General features: G+C 42.9%; 1 protein-coding gene across 2 annotated transcripts; it reads right to left on the bottom strand.

The window, feature by feature from the left end:
- Positions 1-1,947: 1,947 nt before the first annotated feature.
- BDNF (brain derived neurotrophic factor) lies at positions 1,948-13,954 on the bottom strand. 2 transcript variants are annotated; one of them, XM_057695861.1, is made up of 3 exons: positions 13,730-13,787; positions 4,241-4,326; positions 1,948-2,989 (listed from the first exon to the last, which is right to left on the bottom strand). In XM_057695861.1, the coding sequence occupies exons 2-3, from the start codon at positions 4,268-4,270 to the stop codon at positions 2,222-2,224; spliced, it is 798 nt and encodes a 265-aa protein (XP_057551844.1). In that variant the 5' UTR covers positions 4,271-4,326; positions 13,730-13,787; the 3' UTR covers positions 1,948-2,221. The 2 variants fall into 2 exon arrangements, with proteins under 2 accessions (XP_057551844.1, XP_057551843.1); XM_057695860.1 differs by lacking the exon at positions 4,241-4,326 and having other exon boundaries at positions 13,730-13,954.
- Between the last annotated feature and the right edge of the window lie 2,843 nt (positions 13,955-16,797).

The raw sequence follows: 16,797 nt of genomic DNA, 5'->3' as shown, positions 1-16,797 counted from the left end.
ATAGGCTCGTTCTAAATGAAAGACTGAACAAGTAGACATTATTTGCTGATGGTATCTTCATTTCCTGGGTCGTGGTGGACAGCCTCTTTTGCTCACCCCTCACCTACTAAGATGCAGCATATTTCTTGAGGCTTTCTGATACTCAAGGACCTGGTCCAGGACATTTTCAGATTTACGCCATGGGCTAAATGGGCCTTAGCACTAATTTCCACTGGGATCCATTTTGCCCAGGACCACTATTCCAGGCTCCCAACTCAACTTCTCCTAACCCAAGATGGCAGAGGTAAGGCAGGGACCCTCTCCATGAACAGACAGGATGGTCAGGAGGTGGCCGTGGCCTTCATCTGGGAGCAAAACTTTGTCAGCTCTGTCCTGGCCTCGTCCATCGAGCAAGGCACCGTCAAGCCTTTGGTGTCCTGGATGGGCAGACACCGTCCCAAAGTCTTGTCTCTGGGCAAGATTTTCTATTGGTAGCAGTGGTATCCAACCTGAGTTTTGGGGAGCTTTTCCTGTTCCCTTCCCCTTTACCAAAAGTTCTTAAAAGACAAAACCCTGGTTTCCTCAAGTCTAATTTCAAAGCAGTAAGTGTTCATGTGGCAAAATCTCCAATCTCATCAAATCCATTTCATGATCACAATGCCACACATACGGTTCCAAAAATGCTCCAGGCTAATCCAGCTTTATGCAAAATTATTCAGGCATGGAGGGTGTAAATCGGCTTGAGCGTGGTCCTCCAGCGAGAACCTCTTAGCACAGTTAGATAATGTAGGCACTTAAAGCACAAGGTCCAAGCAAACTGACATGTCATTCCAGAGCCACCCCTGAAGGGTCCTCCAGAGGTCTCCATTCTGGAATGTCTCAAGTACCCTTCCCCACCCCCACCTAGACCTCAGCATGGCCACCCAGAAATTCCTCCTGCACCACCCGGAAATGATCCGTCAGCTCCACACAACCTCCAGATGGCTGTTCAGTCTCATTTCACTGGCAGTGTGGACTCCTGTTCTGATCTAGGTGTTTCTGGGTCTGTACAGAACTCCACCTTTTGCTTGCAAGACAGTTTTAGGCCTTACCATGATTTTTTTTTTAAGCCTTACAATGACTGACCCAAATGTTTACCCCTCATCTACAAGAATCTTTATTTTTGAGTTATTTTTTGTTTTTCTCTTGTCTTGAAAAGAAAAGAAAAAAGAAAAGAAATCACTGTTCTCCATGCTTATGAGTGCCACGATGTGACAAAACGTGTCTACTCATTTGCAGCAGTGGTAAAATATTTCAGAGCGCCCAACTGGTTTTTCTGCCATAAGAGAAAACAAAACAAGGAGGGGACCAGAGGGAGTGGGGGGGAAAGAATGTGCTCAGAGCAAATGGAGATCTTTCCAACCAAAGAAGCTTCCCCCACCAAGGCCCAGAGGGTGAGCAGGTGCCTAGGAGGTGCGTCATGGGAAGTGGAGTGAGCATTCATGCGTTTGCCTTAATTTTTATTCACTTTCCAGTCATCTGATTGATACTGCCAACTTCTCTGCAACATACAAGTGAATCTTTTATCAACCAGAATATAGATGGAAGGAATTCTTTCCCCATCCCTACACCCTGTGGGAACTAAAAAAAACAAAACAAAACAAACAGAAAAGAAACACAAAACAAACAAAAATATATCCCACCATCCCCCATCCCCTAAACCAGTAAAGCGATGACAACAGCACCTTGACATTGTTTTAATTCCAACGCTATCAGAAGTTAAAAGCAGTAAAACAGAGTACTAACAAGAACGAAGATACTTACTGTCTAAAATGTAAACGGAATGTTTTGGTTCAAATTTTTGTTAGGCTTTTTTTTTTCTTTCTTTTTTTTTTTTTGTCTGTTTTCTGAAAGAGGACAGTTTGTTATCAATTCACAATTAAAGCAGCATGCAATTTATTAGTAGTATTTTTTAAACTTTTTTTTTAAACGTTTTTCAATTCTTGGCAACGGCAACAAACCACAACATTATCGAGGAATGTAATGCAGACTTTTTTTAAAGTTGTGCGCAAAAAAATGACTGTTTCCCTTCTGGTCATGGAAGTGTCCAATAAATAGATCGTAGAACCACTGTACTGTATAAACTTCATTTATACATGCAGTTCATAAAATTATTTTTTTCTTAACTGAATAATTTACCCTGTTATGTATATATACAAATAGATCCTTTTTGTCTCAATATAATCTATACAACATAAAGCCACTATCTTCCCCTCTTAATGGTCAATGTACATACACAGGAAGTGTCTATCCGTATGAACCGCCAGCCAATGCGCTTTTTGCTATCCATGGTGAGGGCCCGCACGTACGACTGGGTAGTTCGGCACTGGGAGTTCCAATGCCTCTTGTCTATGCCCCTGCAGCCCTCCTTTGTGTAACCCATGGGATTGCACTTGGTCTCGTAGAAGTACTGCTTCAGCTGGCCTTTCGAGACGGGGACCTTTTCGAGGACCGTTACCGTCCCGCCCGACATGTCCACTGCAGTCTTTTTATCCGCCGCCGTCACCCACTCACTGATGCTGTCGCACACGCTCAGCTCCCCGCGGCGGGCGGGGTCCGAGTGGCGCCGGACCCTCATGGACATGTTCGCAGCATCCAGGTAATTTTTGTATTCCTCGAGCAGGAAGAGGAGAGGAGGCTCCAAAGGCACTTGACTGCTGAGCATCACCCGGGACGTGTACATGTCCGCGTCCTTATTGTTTTCCTCACTGGGCCGAATGTTCTGGTCCTCGTCCAACAGCTCTTCGATCACATGTTCAAAAGTGTCAGCCAACGACGACGTCAGGCCTCTTGAACCCGCCTTGGGCCCGTTCATGCTCTCCAGAGTCCCATGGGTCCGCACACCTGGGTAGGCCAAGCTGCCTTGTCCTCGGACGTTGGCTTCTTTCATGGGGGCAGCTTTCATGCAACCGAAGTATGAAATAACCATAGTAAGGAAAAGGATGGTCATCACTCTTCTCACCTGGTGGAACTGTAGGGAGAAAGCAGAAACAGGACACAAGACCGTTTAGGGCTTTCTTTCGCTGGCATACAATGCAGCCATCTGATTGCAATTCCAGGCCATTCTGCAGGGTCAAGGTTTCTGATGTATTGGTGATAAACTCCAGCTGCACCAGACACAGGTTAATGTCAGTCGTGTGCTCCACGGGCTTTAACAGAAACCAGAGCTGTGCAGCCTTGGCCCCGAGGTTTAGCCTGTAAACCCGAGATTACATGGCTTCCAAGCAAGCGAAAGAACCGTGGCTTCGAGTTTGCCTCCTTCCTCCCACTTGAGCAGCTTTGTAAGTTTAATTGTTAATGATCTCTGCTCAGGCTGTCACCAGAAACACAACATCAGAAATGTTACCAAGCAACAACTCTGAGGATAATAGTAATGTTTTTTCCCCGCAAGTCAGCACCGAGGTCCTACGGCAGGAACGTGTGACAGCACAGGTAGTGGCTCGTGAGGCTTTCTAGCTATGGGCTTTCCAGGCATGAACCATAAAACAGGTCAGGCAGCTACAAGGAGCCTCCCGATCGACCTTCTTTCCTCCCATGGAGATAATCCAATAGAAGAAAGGGGGGAATTCCCTGATGGTCTAGTGCTTAGGATTCGGCACTTTTAACTGCTGTGGCCCGGGTTTGATCCCTGGTCAGGTAACTGAGATCCTGCAAGCTGTGTGGTGTAGCCAAAAAAAAAAAACCAAAAGAAACCCAAATAAACCCCACAAAACAAAACAGATCAAAACAAAAAAACCAAAGGAGAAAGATCATTTCATCAAGCCATCCAGCTTTACTGATAAGAAAACCAAAGGCCATGGAGGACTTACCCCCCACCCTCCATCATGGAGAAAGTTTCTATTAGAACTCGGGGCTCCCAAGCCCAGCTTCAATGTGTTTCTACATTCCTTGGGGGGTCGTAATGAAGATACGTTTTGCTTATTCACAAACAGAAATCATTTTCTACATGTTGATGTTAATGACGTGTCTTATGCCTGGGGCTGATATCATGAAAGCAACATGTCTGCTTAAGAGAACTGAAGAGGGCAGCATCAGAAAGCTCCAAGGTAGTTTCAGGTGCCTGCCACACGCACATCCACGTGTATCTCCCCCAACGGCCCAAGCCCCTCACCCCTCGGCTTTTCTGGCTCTTACGCAGACCCACCTGAGAGAGCTCAGCCTCGCTTTTTATTGGCATGTGGCCTGTGTGCACGTGCGTGCGTGAGCTCTGAGTTGGTCGTACCTTTAAAAAGCCGAGTGGCACTGTGCACATTTTGGTACAGGCAGCTGGCGCTCCTTTCCAGGCTTTTGAAGTTTTCTGGGAAGTCCCTTCACAGCACACCACAAAATTAATCTTTTCCTGGTTGCCAGAGGGTAGCTATACTCTAAATTTGGCTCCCCATCTACAAGCATGCTCTGGGAAGCCAGTTAGAATGAGTGAACAGCGAAATGAAAACATACCTACAGACACAAGGTTACCGTGAGACGGTGAAGGACTTCAGAGTCACTTACCTGAGGCATTGCGTCCCTGGGTAGTAACGAGAAGCATCCCCCCACCACTGCCCCGACACTCTAACTTTACTCCTACTTCTCAAGCCTGGAGCAAGGACTTAGAAAAAGACACACACGTGACATAGCTGTTATGCTGTGATAATCAGTAGGAAAGGGGACCGCTTTTCTGTCCATGAAGTGTCACTCGCCAGGAAGGTAACCTACCTGCAGGCAGTAGGTCATACCGCAGGAAGAGCTGAAACTCTGGGAAAGGGAAGCCAGTGTTTCCGTCCTCCACTTTTATCAGAGATCACCTTTTCTACCAATACAAGACTTTACTACCATGCCCAGACACCAGCCAGTTTCCTCGTAGATTCACTCTTGCTTTGCGCAAATAGCAAGCATGCTCAGAACTGCTTGGAGCGCACGATCTCAGATTAGGATGCACACGCTGGTTTGAATAAAACACAGGGGTCCATTCTGCTAATACCTGAACTTTTGTGAAGGTTCTGGATTCTGCACTATCAAAGAAATGGATCCTCCAAGCAGATTTCTATTCCGGGCAGGCTGTATTTACACCACTAAATGAAAACCCTTTCTCCTAGTGTTCTCGGTCCAACTTCAAACAACCCAAGGGACACCTCAAATGCAGGCCGACGAAAAAAAAGGCAAATTTAGAATATGTTACTCCTGCTCTCTAGCAGAGATTTGCTGTGATGAGCTGTCTTTTAATACCACATTTCATAAAATCTAAGATACCATCCTTATAAAGCATACCACTTTAGGTACCACTAGGATATAAAAAATGCAGCCCCTTAAAGTATTGCTTTCTTTATCACTTAGAACGGAAAAGAGTTCTTTGAGACTCATTTGGACATATTTTATGATAGATAACTTTTGTGCAAAACCCATAAAAAAGAAAATTAAGCAAAATACATTGGTTAAGGCAATGACAGCTATGTCGTAACTGCTGCATAGCCAACGACAATAAAGTGACATGAACCGTAAGACAACCCAGCTTCAGAGATGTCAAAAAAATAAGTAAGAAAATGTACATCTTAGAATTAATGAAACAGGTAAGTTTAGTAAGTATTTACAAAGTGCCCACACTCACTGCTTAAAATGGCCCAAGGTACTGAGGAATCTTAAACTACAGAATTGGAAAACTATTTTATTATCACTATTATAGTAATGAGTCTTTTCATGATCCTTTTTTCTATACTTGGCTTAAAGAAGCTGACCCTGTAAAGTTACTGCTTTTCACTTGTCTCACTTATCTTTTTATTAATAACTTTTTAGTTATAAAACTAGTTCGCACTTTACGTATCATTTTCTCATCAGTGCCACAAGCAAATATTTCAGAGGAACACATGGCATCTGAGTAAATATTACTTGGCTTTCATTCTGAAACCCAAACATGGGCATCCCTCAAAGCAGAACATCTGCAGACATTCAGTAGTTAAACTACCTGGTGATAAAGCCCAGCCCCCATCCCCAGCTCCACCGCCCTGAGGGACATTTCTACAATGCTAACTGCTTATTGGCTTATAAGCCACTACTTTCTGTTGGAACAATGTTACTTCCTAACTATTCTGTTAATGGCAATGGTTTCTTGATGCTTTGGACCACCCAGGCTGCTGGCTAGAAATCTTGGAATCAATTCTGACAAGATATTTCTTGTAGAGCCTTTAAATCCAGTCAGTGAAGAAGTTCTGCTCATTCTTCCTTTCAAATATTCCTGCCGTCCATCCTGTTTCTCCATCGCACCGCCACTGTCTTGGCCCAGCCCTCGCCATCTCATTATGAGTATAACGCCCACCCCCACCATGGACATGACATCCTTTCTGCTCCATTTAACGCTGACGACTACTGCCTGACTAACCTCATCCCTTATGCTCTTATACAAAGACTTGCAATGACTTTTTTATTCCACCAGATCAGATCTAATCTGGTATTCAAAACCCTCCAAAACCTGGCATCACCTTACTTCACTAACTTTCTCACGTTCCTCGGGGCTTCCTCTCCTCTGCTCTGATCAGGCCAGAGTCTGTGGAGCCCCATATACATTACTGCCTGGAAGTGACTTGTTCCTTTCTTCTGGAAAATTCTTTTTTCTCTACCTGACTAAATCTTGCTTATCCTTCATGACCCAGTTCAAGCATCCGATCACACATGCCACCTTCTCTAATTACTCCAGCACACACGGCCCTCCTTCGCCTCTAAAATTCCACATGGCACCTCATGTAGTACTTCATTCCCTACTCACTTGTTAATTGTTACCAGTGGCTGCTAATTATGGTCAGTCTTCAGTTGGATCATAGGTGGTTCCCCCACAATGCTTCACACAGAATAATAGAGTTGTAGACACAGTCCGAGCTTACTGATGGCTTTACTGCACCATGAGGAGACACAGTGTTGACCTCATTTTCATAGGAAGCCTTTCCATATGGCAAGCGCCAGTGAATGTGCTGAAATTATTAGGTCAAGTAGAGGCTGTGATAAACTCAAATCATAAGCTCTAAGTATGTGATAGATGGTAATTATCAGCCATGAGGAATCTCTTGAGTTTCTCTAGTAGGGTAAAACTTTACTTGAGAAATAATTTTTTAAAAGCAAACAACACTGCAACACGCTAACTGCCTCTACTACTTCTTGTGTAGCTCCGTCTCTAACAGAAGACTTGGAAAGGGGGCAGTAATAATAATTACAGCAAAATTTGGAACTTGCAGTCTTTAATGTCCTTTCTTCCTATTTACCTCTTCAGTGAGTAATTTTATATGCTGTATTAGGAAATCATAAAAGGTTAAATAAGCGCTTCCCTGACAGTTTCTTATCTGACAGTTTCTTCAGATGCGTCTTTATTACACAAGAGATAAAGAGGCTATGCAAAATTGCTAAGTAGACTCTCAGCCTATATATCTATTTATACGTAACAAAATTCACTGTGGCTAATTCTGTTTCAAGCCTTACAACAATCAACCCAACCACATTGATAAAATGCTAGGAAAGAAAAGAAAATCAACAAAACAGAAATAAGGTTTACTTTTAAGCATGACTCACAAGTCTTAAACATTCAGCCAGATGAATATCCGTGACAGTATGCTGTAGTAATAACTTACATTTGTCTAAAAGACTACAGAACATTCACAAGCATCATCTAATTTGATTGTCACAAGGAGACAGGACAGGTATTATTATCTACCTTATACAGATGAGACAATTTCTATTCAGAGGTTAAGTAACCCATCAGGTAGCATAAAACTAAAAGGTTACCCATCTCCTTGTCCATGTTATCACCATCAGGACATGTTCAAAATATTTTTTTTTATTTAAAATATTTAACCACAGGAAAGGCGCTTATAACGTATGGACACAATTTTCTGCAGCTGTGTGTATCCTGGAGCCCAGCTTTCTAAAGGCAGCGCCATTGAGATGATATTTTGACCTTCAAGACCCTTCAACTTTATGGCTTGATTGCTTCAGCAGATGGAATTTCAGACAATTCAGTCCTCCTCTAAAAGGAAGCTTTGCAAAAACTGAGGCATGTTGGAGCCAAGTTTCCACGGCCAGAGCTAAGAAGGGGAACAAAACAATAATACGGATAATTTGGGCATACAGGGGAAAAATACAAAGCTTTGTTTGTTCCCAGTCCCTCTGGGTTTTGTCTATGAGCATGTAGTCAAACAAAACACAGTTCAAAGATATAGTTGCTCATGTTAGACAGTCCTATGAGCAACAAGGATAATGGAATGTTGGCAAAATTATCAATTAATATTTAGTTCCTAACATATACGATGCAAATCTATTAAGGGGTTACCTTAATGAAATCTTGCAAGTCAATATAAATAATCTTTAATTTGTATCTAGTTTCACTACAGGCATAGATTAGGCTTACTTTCATGTATTCATTTATCAGACATGAATCTGTTCTCAGGCCTTACAGTCTAGGAGGGAGTTAGGACATATATGTAAAGTACCTAGAATATAAAAGTAGAAATGACCCAGGAAAGTGCAGGTACAATTCTATAAAGAGAAAGAGGTTACTTCCAGCTAGAGAATGAAGAATGCTTTGGGAAGAAGATAGCAAAGCACAGAAAGGATTTAAATATATCCAGAAAAGACCCTGGTGGATGGACAGCAGCTTGGTTAAAGGCACGGAGCACATTTCTGGAGAGAAAAGTTCTGGAATAGCGAGGAATAAGAGTGAATGACTGTCAGGTTTTAGAAGGCTCTGAGGGTGATGCACAAGAGTTTGGACCCTGCTGCACAGGCACGCAAGAATCTGTGAGTGTTTCTGAGCGGGAGTAATGCTTCCAGAAGCCCAGCTTATCACCATGTATAGAAGAACCTGAGAGAATGATACACTGGAAGAGACAAGTCAATTAACTGATTTCATTCTCAGCAGATATTGAGCTTTGAAGATAAATATTAAGAAGTTACATAAGTGTGGGGTTGGGGTTAAGGGCCTGGACATATCTTTTAATTTATTCTATGTATATACGTATGCATGTGTGCGTGTATGTATTTTTCGGCTTGATTAAATTGCCAAAAGCAAAGGGGTTAGAGAGAAGTGCGCAGAGCTGGCTGGTAAGCATGGGCCATGTCTGTCTGGGCCGAAGGAGCAGGACGGAGGGAGGCAGAAGGCAGGCAGGAATATGGACTCTCATTCCAGTCATGATTACACTGAACCTGGATGCTACTGCTCAGCACTTTTAATTCAAAGATCTCCAAACGCTTTGCAAATATGAAGTAATTAAGACTCATAGGGCCCCAGAGGTGCAGGTGACTATAATGATCCCTATTTCGTACAGGAGGAAAGAGCATCAGAGTTTTTAATCAACTCATCCACTCCCCCTGGTTCCCCTGACAGAACAAGGTCAGGACCTCAGATTCCACAGGAAAACTAGGCCTTCACCTACAGGGACTAGTTTCTTCCATCCCTCTGCATTATTTCTGTATCGTTTTCCTATTAGGTATATGTCGCTTAGCCAAGAAGACTTACAAGAGAAACACCTCACATTCCTCAAAGAAAATAATGGGTAGTTGGAATCTACAAATAAAATGGAGGGAAGAAAGGTCGTGATCATTACAGGTGCTCACCTACTTACCTGAATGACCAGTCAAGGGAAACTAGTAAATGTGTTAGTAAACGATATCTGATGATGTATATGTGCCAAAGCTTTCAAGGAAGTTCCTTTGAAAGTGTAGTTTTTAACCTTAGCATAGTTTATGTCCAAGAGTACCTGATTACACTTGCTATAAAACACAGTCCTTCATACGACTCTGTGATCCCTGCGGACACGCATGGTGTTGAGTGATACTTGGAAACCTTACTTAGCCTCATTAAGAACGCCAGAGAAATTTCTGGTTCTTGGTTCAAACCCACAGTGAAACATATATGACAGTACCATGAAAAAAAAAGTGTTATTTCCCTGTATCATAAATGTGATAGATACATTTACATACATCTTTGATAGAAAGCCCTATAGCTCTGACCCTCTATTCACTCCTTCTATTCCCCACCCCATTTCTGAAAAAGAATTTTTCCTGTTGGTTGGAGGCCTACCTTATCCAGGAGTAAAACTAGACCGTAATCTCCACGAGGATAGGGACTGACCATTCTCTGAATTACCACAATTTGTACAGTACCTTGCACAAACTAGGTTCCCCCCCACACTTAATGACTCAGTCCCCTTTGTACTGGTAATATTTGCATAGTATTTAGGGAGATGCAATTAAAGTAAGAGCAGTAAGCCTTAAAGTGCACTATAATGAGGGATTGAATCTGGGAATGAGAAATTGAAAATGCCTGACACAAGGAACAGGTCTGGGCAAAGAACACCCCATCTGGCATTCCAACCCCAGGCATAGCCGCCACCATGCACAGGTCTCCAAATGCTTCCATCATTACTGCCTTGGGAAACCGACTGTTTTACCGGAACTAAGGGAGCATCATGGAAAGCCAGAGCCACCCAGAGCTGGCAGTCTTAACCATGCTCTGCCCCCTTCTCCACCTCCTCTACCCAGAGTAGAGGGCGTACATCTCTAGTCCCTATTAAAGAAGTCTCAAGCATACGCAAGTCACTTGCACATCCAATGAGTAGACTGTCTAAAAATGCTTTCTAAATTATTGTTTTAAACTGCCAATTGTTAGGTTACAAGAACCAAATGGCAGTTAATGTTCAATTACAAAGCCTAACCTCTTTAATTAGGATTCTGTTTTCTTCAGAATTTCAGGTGGAATTGGTCATAATGAACTGAAGTTCATATTTAACAATGTTCTGACTATTAAATTGCCAAAAAGCAAGGTATTATTTATTAAATTTCCACACAAGATAGACAGTAACATTAATTAAGAAGATACTGTCTACCTGGTTCCGTGAAGTTTCAGTGATCCACTGTGGAAGGAGGGACCTGGAAAAATTATCAAGTATCTATCACATTTATTGATAGGTGTTGATCTCTACAAGTCCTGTAAAATCATGCGCAAAATTTTCCTGTAAAGGGAAAATTACTCTGAAAATAGTGCATAAGGCAATACAGCGTCATTGTAACACAAGTTACATTTAAACATACGGACTTTGAGTTTATAGAAAAATTTAAGCACAAAATTCATTTCATGCAACCTAAATCTCCAACTTCAGGTAATTTTTTGAGTGTTACATTTATAAATTAAGTGTATTAATGCAATTCCAATCTGTTACTAAGAATACTACAACAGAAGTAGGAACTTGTGGGGCCTGAAGTAAGTTCTAGGAAATGTAGGTACAGGATAAACGTCCACGGGCTGAAATTAAATGAAGTCTTGCTTCTCAAAGTGGGATCCACGGGGCAGCAGCATCAGCAAAACCTGGGAGCGAATAAGAAAAGCAGAATCTCGGCTTCCCCTCCTCCATCCCACCTGCCACGTCCACTCAATCAGAATCTGCATTTCAACAAGGCTCATAAACTTCAAGGTGATTCATATACTTATTAAAGTTGAGAAGCAATGGACTAAGTGATAAAATCAAATGGCAGTTAGCATTCAATTAGAAAGTTGTGTCTACTTAAGACACGGAAATAGCAGGGTTAACATCAACGAAGGTAACCTCCTTCAACCTTTTATTGAGACATTTATTATGTGGGAAAATAGTTTTGCTTTTGTAATGTTAAGTAAAATCTGGGTTCCCTTTATGTCAACTGGCTTTTCCACTATTGTATTTATACCATAAAGGGCAGGATGCCTATAAACGTGACAGGATGAATGAGAATTTATAGAGTACTATTCATCTCAATCTGGACTTCCACTCAATCACTAATTTTTATCTCAATGCTACAAGGCAGGTGCAAGCATAACTGGCCCCCCTGATCCTTACAACCCTAACATCACTCCCTCGATCAGAATGATACTGGACATGATATGACCAGTTAGAGGAGCTAGTAGATTTCCAGGCACATTAATATCACTTTCAGCCAGATGTCTCTGATCCTACTGAGTTCCTTCTGTCTTCAAATGGTGAAACATAGAGGCAGAAAGAACACTCACCCACTCAATGGAGATTTTATTTCTAGACTTGTTCTAAAGCTAACCGATTCAGCTATGTCCTACCAAGCACTATGAAGTGAAAACAAAAAAACAAAAAACTCACAAAATAAAACAACAACAGGGAATTCCCTGGCAGTCCAGCAGTTAGGACTTGGCACTTTCACTGCTGAGGACCAGGGTTCAATCCCTGGTCGGGGAACTAAGATCCCACAAGCTGCATGGTGTGGCCAAAACAGACAAACAAAAACAAAAACAAACAAAAGGAACAAAAAAAAAGAACAGCAGCAGCAAAGAACCAAACCCTAAAGTATATTAGCCTAAAGTATCAAGCATCAAAATCCCCTCTCCAACCCAAATCTGTCTCTACTTCAGTAAGGTACCCAGCAGCAACCCAATTTCTCAGTTGGGTTCCAACATCTGGGATCGTTTTCTTCAAGACTGAAGCACCCAAAGTGGTTAAAAAAAAAAAAAAGTTAGATTTCCAAAGAAAAGTAAAAAATTTGAGTTGAAGAACATCATCGGGGAGTTGTTGGGGTAGGTAGGGTAATCCCATAAATAGAACTGCTGGAGACGGATCCACTGTTTAGGCTTTTGACAAAGGGCTAAAAAAGATGGCTAGTTTCCAAACCCCAAGAAGTCACCAAGTTCACCAGTACAAATGCAAATGACTCACACTGGGAACCCTGATATCGTGGCTGTTAAATCACTGGAAAATGGGTGGGGCTGAGATGCCACAGACCCTGTTTTCCCAGGCTGTACCCACCTTGAGCCGCACATAGTACAGATGTCAACACAGCTAAGGGACTGCCTCTCCAAATTACAAACAAGACGCACCTGCTAACTGGGGCTGTTGTGAAAGCACAGCAGAACACGGTCTTCCCAGTTCCTGGATCCAGAAAGGAGCACACTCTATCTAAAAAAAAACGCAAGGGCGACACAACTGCATTCTTTGTCCCTAAGGAGAGTACATGCAGTAACTCAAACCAGAGGATAAAGAAAATCCCCCTTTAAGAAGTTTGCCTCCATGTGGAGATTGGGAACATGCCAGAACAATTACAATCGGAGAAAAAAAAAAGGCAGAGGAAGAAAGTTAAGACACGTCTGTCCTATTTCAGTCTCTTTTTTTCAGAACTGGCAACGTCAAATCTACAGGTGGCTTTCAGGGTGCTGCTGGACAGTTGAGTTCCGGCCAGGAGATGCTGTGGGGATTTTGACAGCTGTGAGCCAACACCCACTAGACACCATCGCCACACACACACAGGCTCTTAATGGACCCCAGAGCTGTGGTAAAGGCATGCCCTTCTCAGTGTTTCCACAGATGCTGCTCCTGAAAATTTCCATAGCCAATGTATGCCTGTGGTTAATTAGTTATCTCAACAATTTCCATACAGAAAGAACATCTGCACATAATTAGACCTATCCTAGGTCCAAACTGGAAGGCTTCAATGTCATTAAGTCAGAAGGGCTAAAAAGAGAATGGGTGGATAATTCTCACCTACGATGAAAGCTCTCTTTAGATTAGACCCTATCCTCAGAAGCGTGCAGGACTTTAATCTTTAAAAAAGCAAGAGAGGTGAAAACAGGTGGGGGAAGAACCTGAATGGATAAGTTGCCTCTAGAATCAAAAGAATAACATTCCTTTCAAAGCTACTACCAAGAAATCCTAGGGGGAAGATAAAATCAGCAAGAGAAGGCTAGCAGCTCTCCGTCGCTCACCTTTATGAGACCATTTTCAGGAATCAGTTTGTGAAATTCCACTGAAGCACAAATGCACACACCACAGCCCTTCTTCTGGGATGCACAGTCATACCACACAGAAGCGTGTGGGTAGAGGCCAAAACATGTGTGGACACGCAACCCTTTCCGTAGCAACGCAGTGTTCTGTGCCTTCACTGGGATTAACCTTCTCCACACATAGAGAAAACTGGTGGTTCCACACATCGAGTTGTCCTTCGGGTTATTTTTGCATCCAACTCTATAATTTCTTTTAATTGCTTACGGTAAAGCACAGGAAAGTGCTCATTATTTGCAGCTTAATGCTGGAGGAAAAATAATTGCGTTCCCCCACCCACTGCCCTACCCCAGCCCCCAACTCTTCTATGGGTCATCGTTCACTTGAACAGCACAAGGAAGCCGGTTTCTGGGCCCTGAACATAACGATCCAGGTGGACCCTATTCCAGAAACTGGCCGTGCTCCAGAGCTACTATAAAATACACGAGAAATATTAACATTTCAAATGACAAAAGATCCATATGGCTAGTGAGAAAATACCCACATCATAGAATGTACCTACACGGAAACATTCAATTCTGTGGCTTCGTGAGTGTCAGGACTGTGAGAACATCTGTTTGTCTCCAACACTTGTCACTCCACATTGATTCCTGCAGGAGACACGCAAACTCTAACATCAGTGCATTTAATCTAAGCAAGGGGATGAGGGCTGTGTTTCTACATAGTACCATAAATAAATACAGTATCAGTAGTGGTGTATATGGTGGGGGCGGGTTGGAAGATGCTCTGGGGAGCTGGTTAAATAAGTAATATCACACTTGTCTTTGCATTAAAAAGTGATTTAAAATAATAGCTAACATTTATTAGCTATGAGGTAAATAATCAAATTATTGATAGTTTACTGCTGAGAAAACTGAGGCTCAGAGAGATTTCGTAAACTGCCTAAGACCATACGCCTGGCACGTGGTGGAAATGGAATTTGAACCCGGGCTAGCTTTCATGTGTCTTTCCATATGGGGTCAGATGTGGATGTGGATGCATCTTATATTTTGAGGGAGGTTTATTGCACTAACTTCTTATTTATTTAAGCAAAGCCCCATGTGATCATTCCTGATAAGCAGTTTGTTTACACGCTAATTCCACAGAGGCTGACTATAATCCTAATGCTTCTTCTTCACTACCCTCTTCCCAATATTGAATTATTCCCTCCAGGTACCAACTATACATGCATACTTAATAGGGCAGAGTGTCAAAACTCTGCAGGAAGGTAATTTGCTTGAAATGGCAGGACGCGTTCCCCTGAGATTTCTTCATGCACTGGAACAGGACCACATGCTTTTCAGACCAGGAACCACAACTGCCCAATGTGTGTGTGTCAGCTCCACTTGAGTAGGAATACAGTAAGTCCCCTACACACGAACCTTCAAGTTTGCAAACTTTCAAAGATGCGAATGTGCGTTTGCATGTCCAATCACGTAAGTCAGGTGAGGTGTCTGGCACACGCTGTCACGTGCATGCATCCTCTACAAGCGGTTGTGCTTTTGTGTACTTTACTGTACAGTACTGTTGCTATGCAACATGAGGAGCTTATTCATGAAGACCTGATGGAATTGGAGGCCCAGGGAAAGGACAAAGAGAGACAGGAGGAAGAAGAAGTGAAGAATCGAAGAGATTCACGATGCAGGAAATGGCAAGGGGATTTTCTTTATCTGAGGAGGCACTGTGAGTTTTTGAGGCACAGGACCCAAATGTAGAATGGTACACGAAGGTGGCAGCAGCCATTCAGAATTCAATCCAGTGCTACCGTGTCATTTATGACGAGAAAAAAAGAGCTACCACCCAGACATCACTGGATCATTGTTCCAAGAAGGTAGATAGAATTGAATCCAGCAAGGAACTGGAACGTGCGCCATCAACGTCAGGCGTGAGTGAAACTGCAGCGCGCCCTCCATCTCCTACTGCTGACGATCCTTCAGCTCTACCGTCTCCCACCTCCTCTCCCTCCTCCAGTCAGTAACTCTTCTTGCCTGGCACGCGATGCCAGCCCCTTATGCCAGCTGTTGTACTATACTGTAAGATTAAAAATGTTTTATATTTTGTACTTGTTTTTTATGTATTATTTCTGTAAAAAGTATTAAAACCTATTACAGTACAGTACTATATAGCCAAATGTGATAGTCAGATACCTAGGCTAACTTTGTTGGACTTACGAACAAATTGGACTTACGAACGTGCTCTCAGAACAGAACTCATTCATATGTAGCAGACTTACTATAATTTCAATCAAGACCCAAGTGTCCATGTGCCTTAAAAAAATATTTGCGACATGAAAAATCCTTCTTTTAAGTATCTCAACCTAATCCCCTCCAAGACTGGAGGCCCGGTAGCCTAGGTTACCCCACTTCTGACCCATGCAGTTTGTCCTGTTAGGAATAGAGCTGAGGGGCTGAGATGGACGTGAAAAGTATGGCAAGACAATGTCAAATATATTCTTGGGGAGCAGTTCAGACACCTAGTTAGGACCACAAAGAGAGGAGAGCAGATGGCTCAGCATGGACAGAGCCGCGGACTCAGGCTGTGCAAATAGGAGCCATGGAGTCAAAAAGCCAAAGGAACAAAGGTGGTGGAGTGCAGATCTCACGCGTGTTCTCTGCCACCAAACTGGTACCCAGAGGCCCTCCATGTGAACAACGAAGGCAAAATGGACCCCACAGCTACACGGAGTTGATGCAGAAAATATCCCTGGGATGACATCCTGAATGTGTGTGGAGGGTTAGGTGATGGCATAAAAGAACACCATGCTTCTGGCCACAGTCAGCCCTTGGAAGAGAGCAGGCTTCGAGAAGCAGCTGCAAGGAGCCTGAGAACAAAACTGGAAATGCCTGTTGTGAAGCCTTGACAGGTATTAACAAAAGAAAATGTGTACCTGCATTTGTCAGTGGTGTATCAGCTAGCCTCTGGCAGTCCACCCTTATGCCCAGGGTGTTTCTTGTGTAGGCCAGATACAGTCATCAGTCAACGCCCCCAGCACAACTAGTTCACCTAGGACAGA

This window comes from Hippopotamus amphibius, chromosome 9 (assembly GCF_030028045.1).
Source record: "Hippopotamus amphibius kiboko isolate mHipAmp2 chromosome 9, mHipAmp2.hap2, whole genome shotgun sequence".
Lineage (NCBI taxonomy): Eukaryota > Metazoa > Chordata > Mammalia > Artiodactyla > Hippopotamidae > Hippopotamus > Hippopotamus amphibius.
The sequence above is the reverse complement of the archived record's forward strand: the minus strand, read 5'-3'. Positions and strand labels throughout refer to the sequence as shown.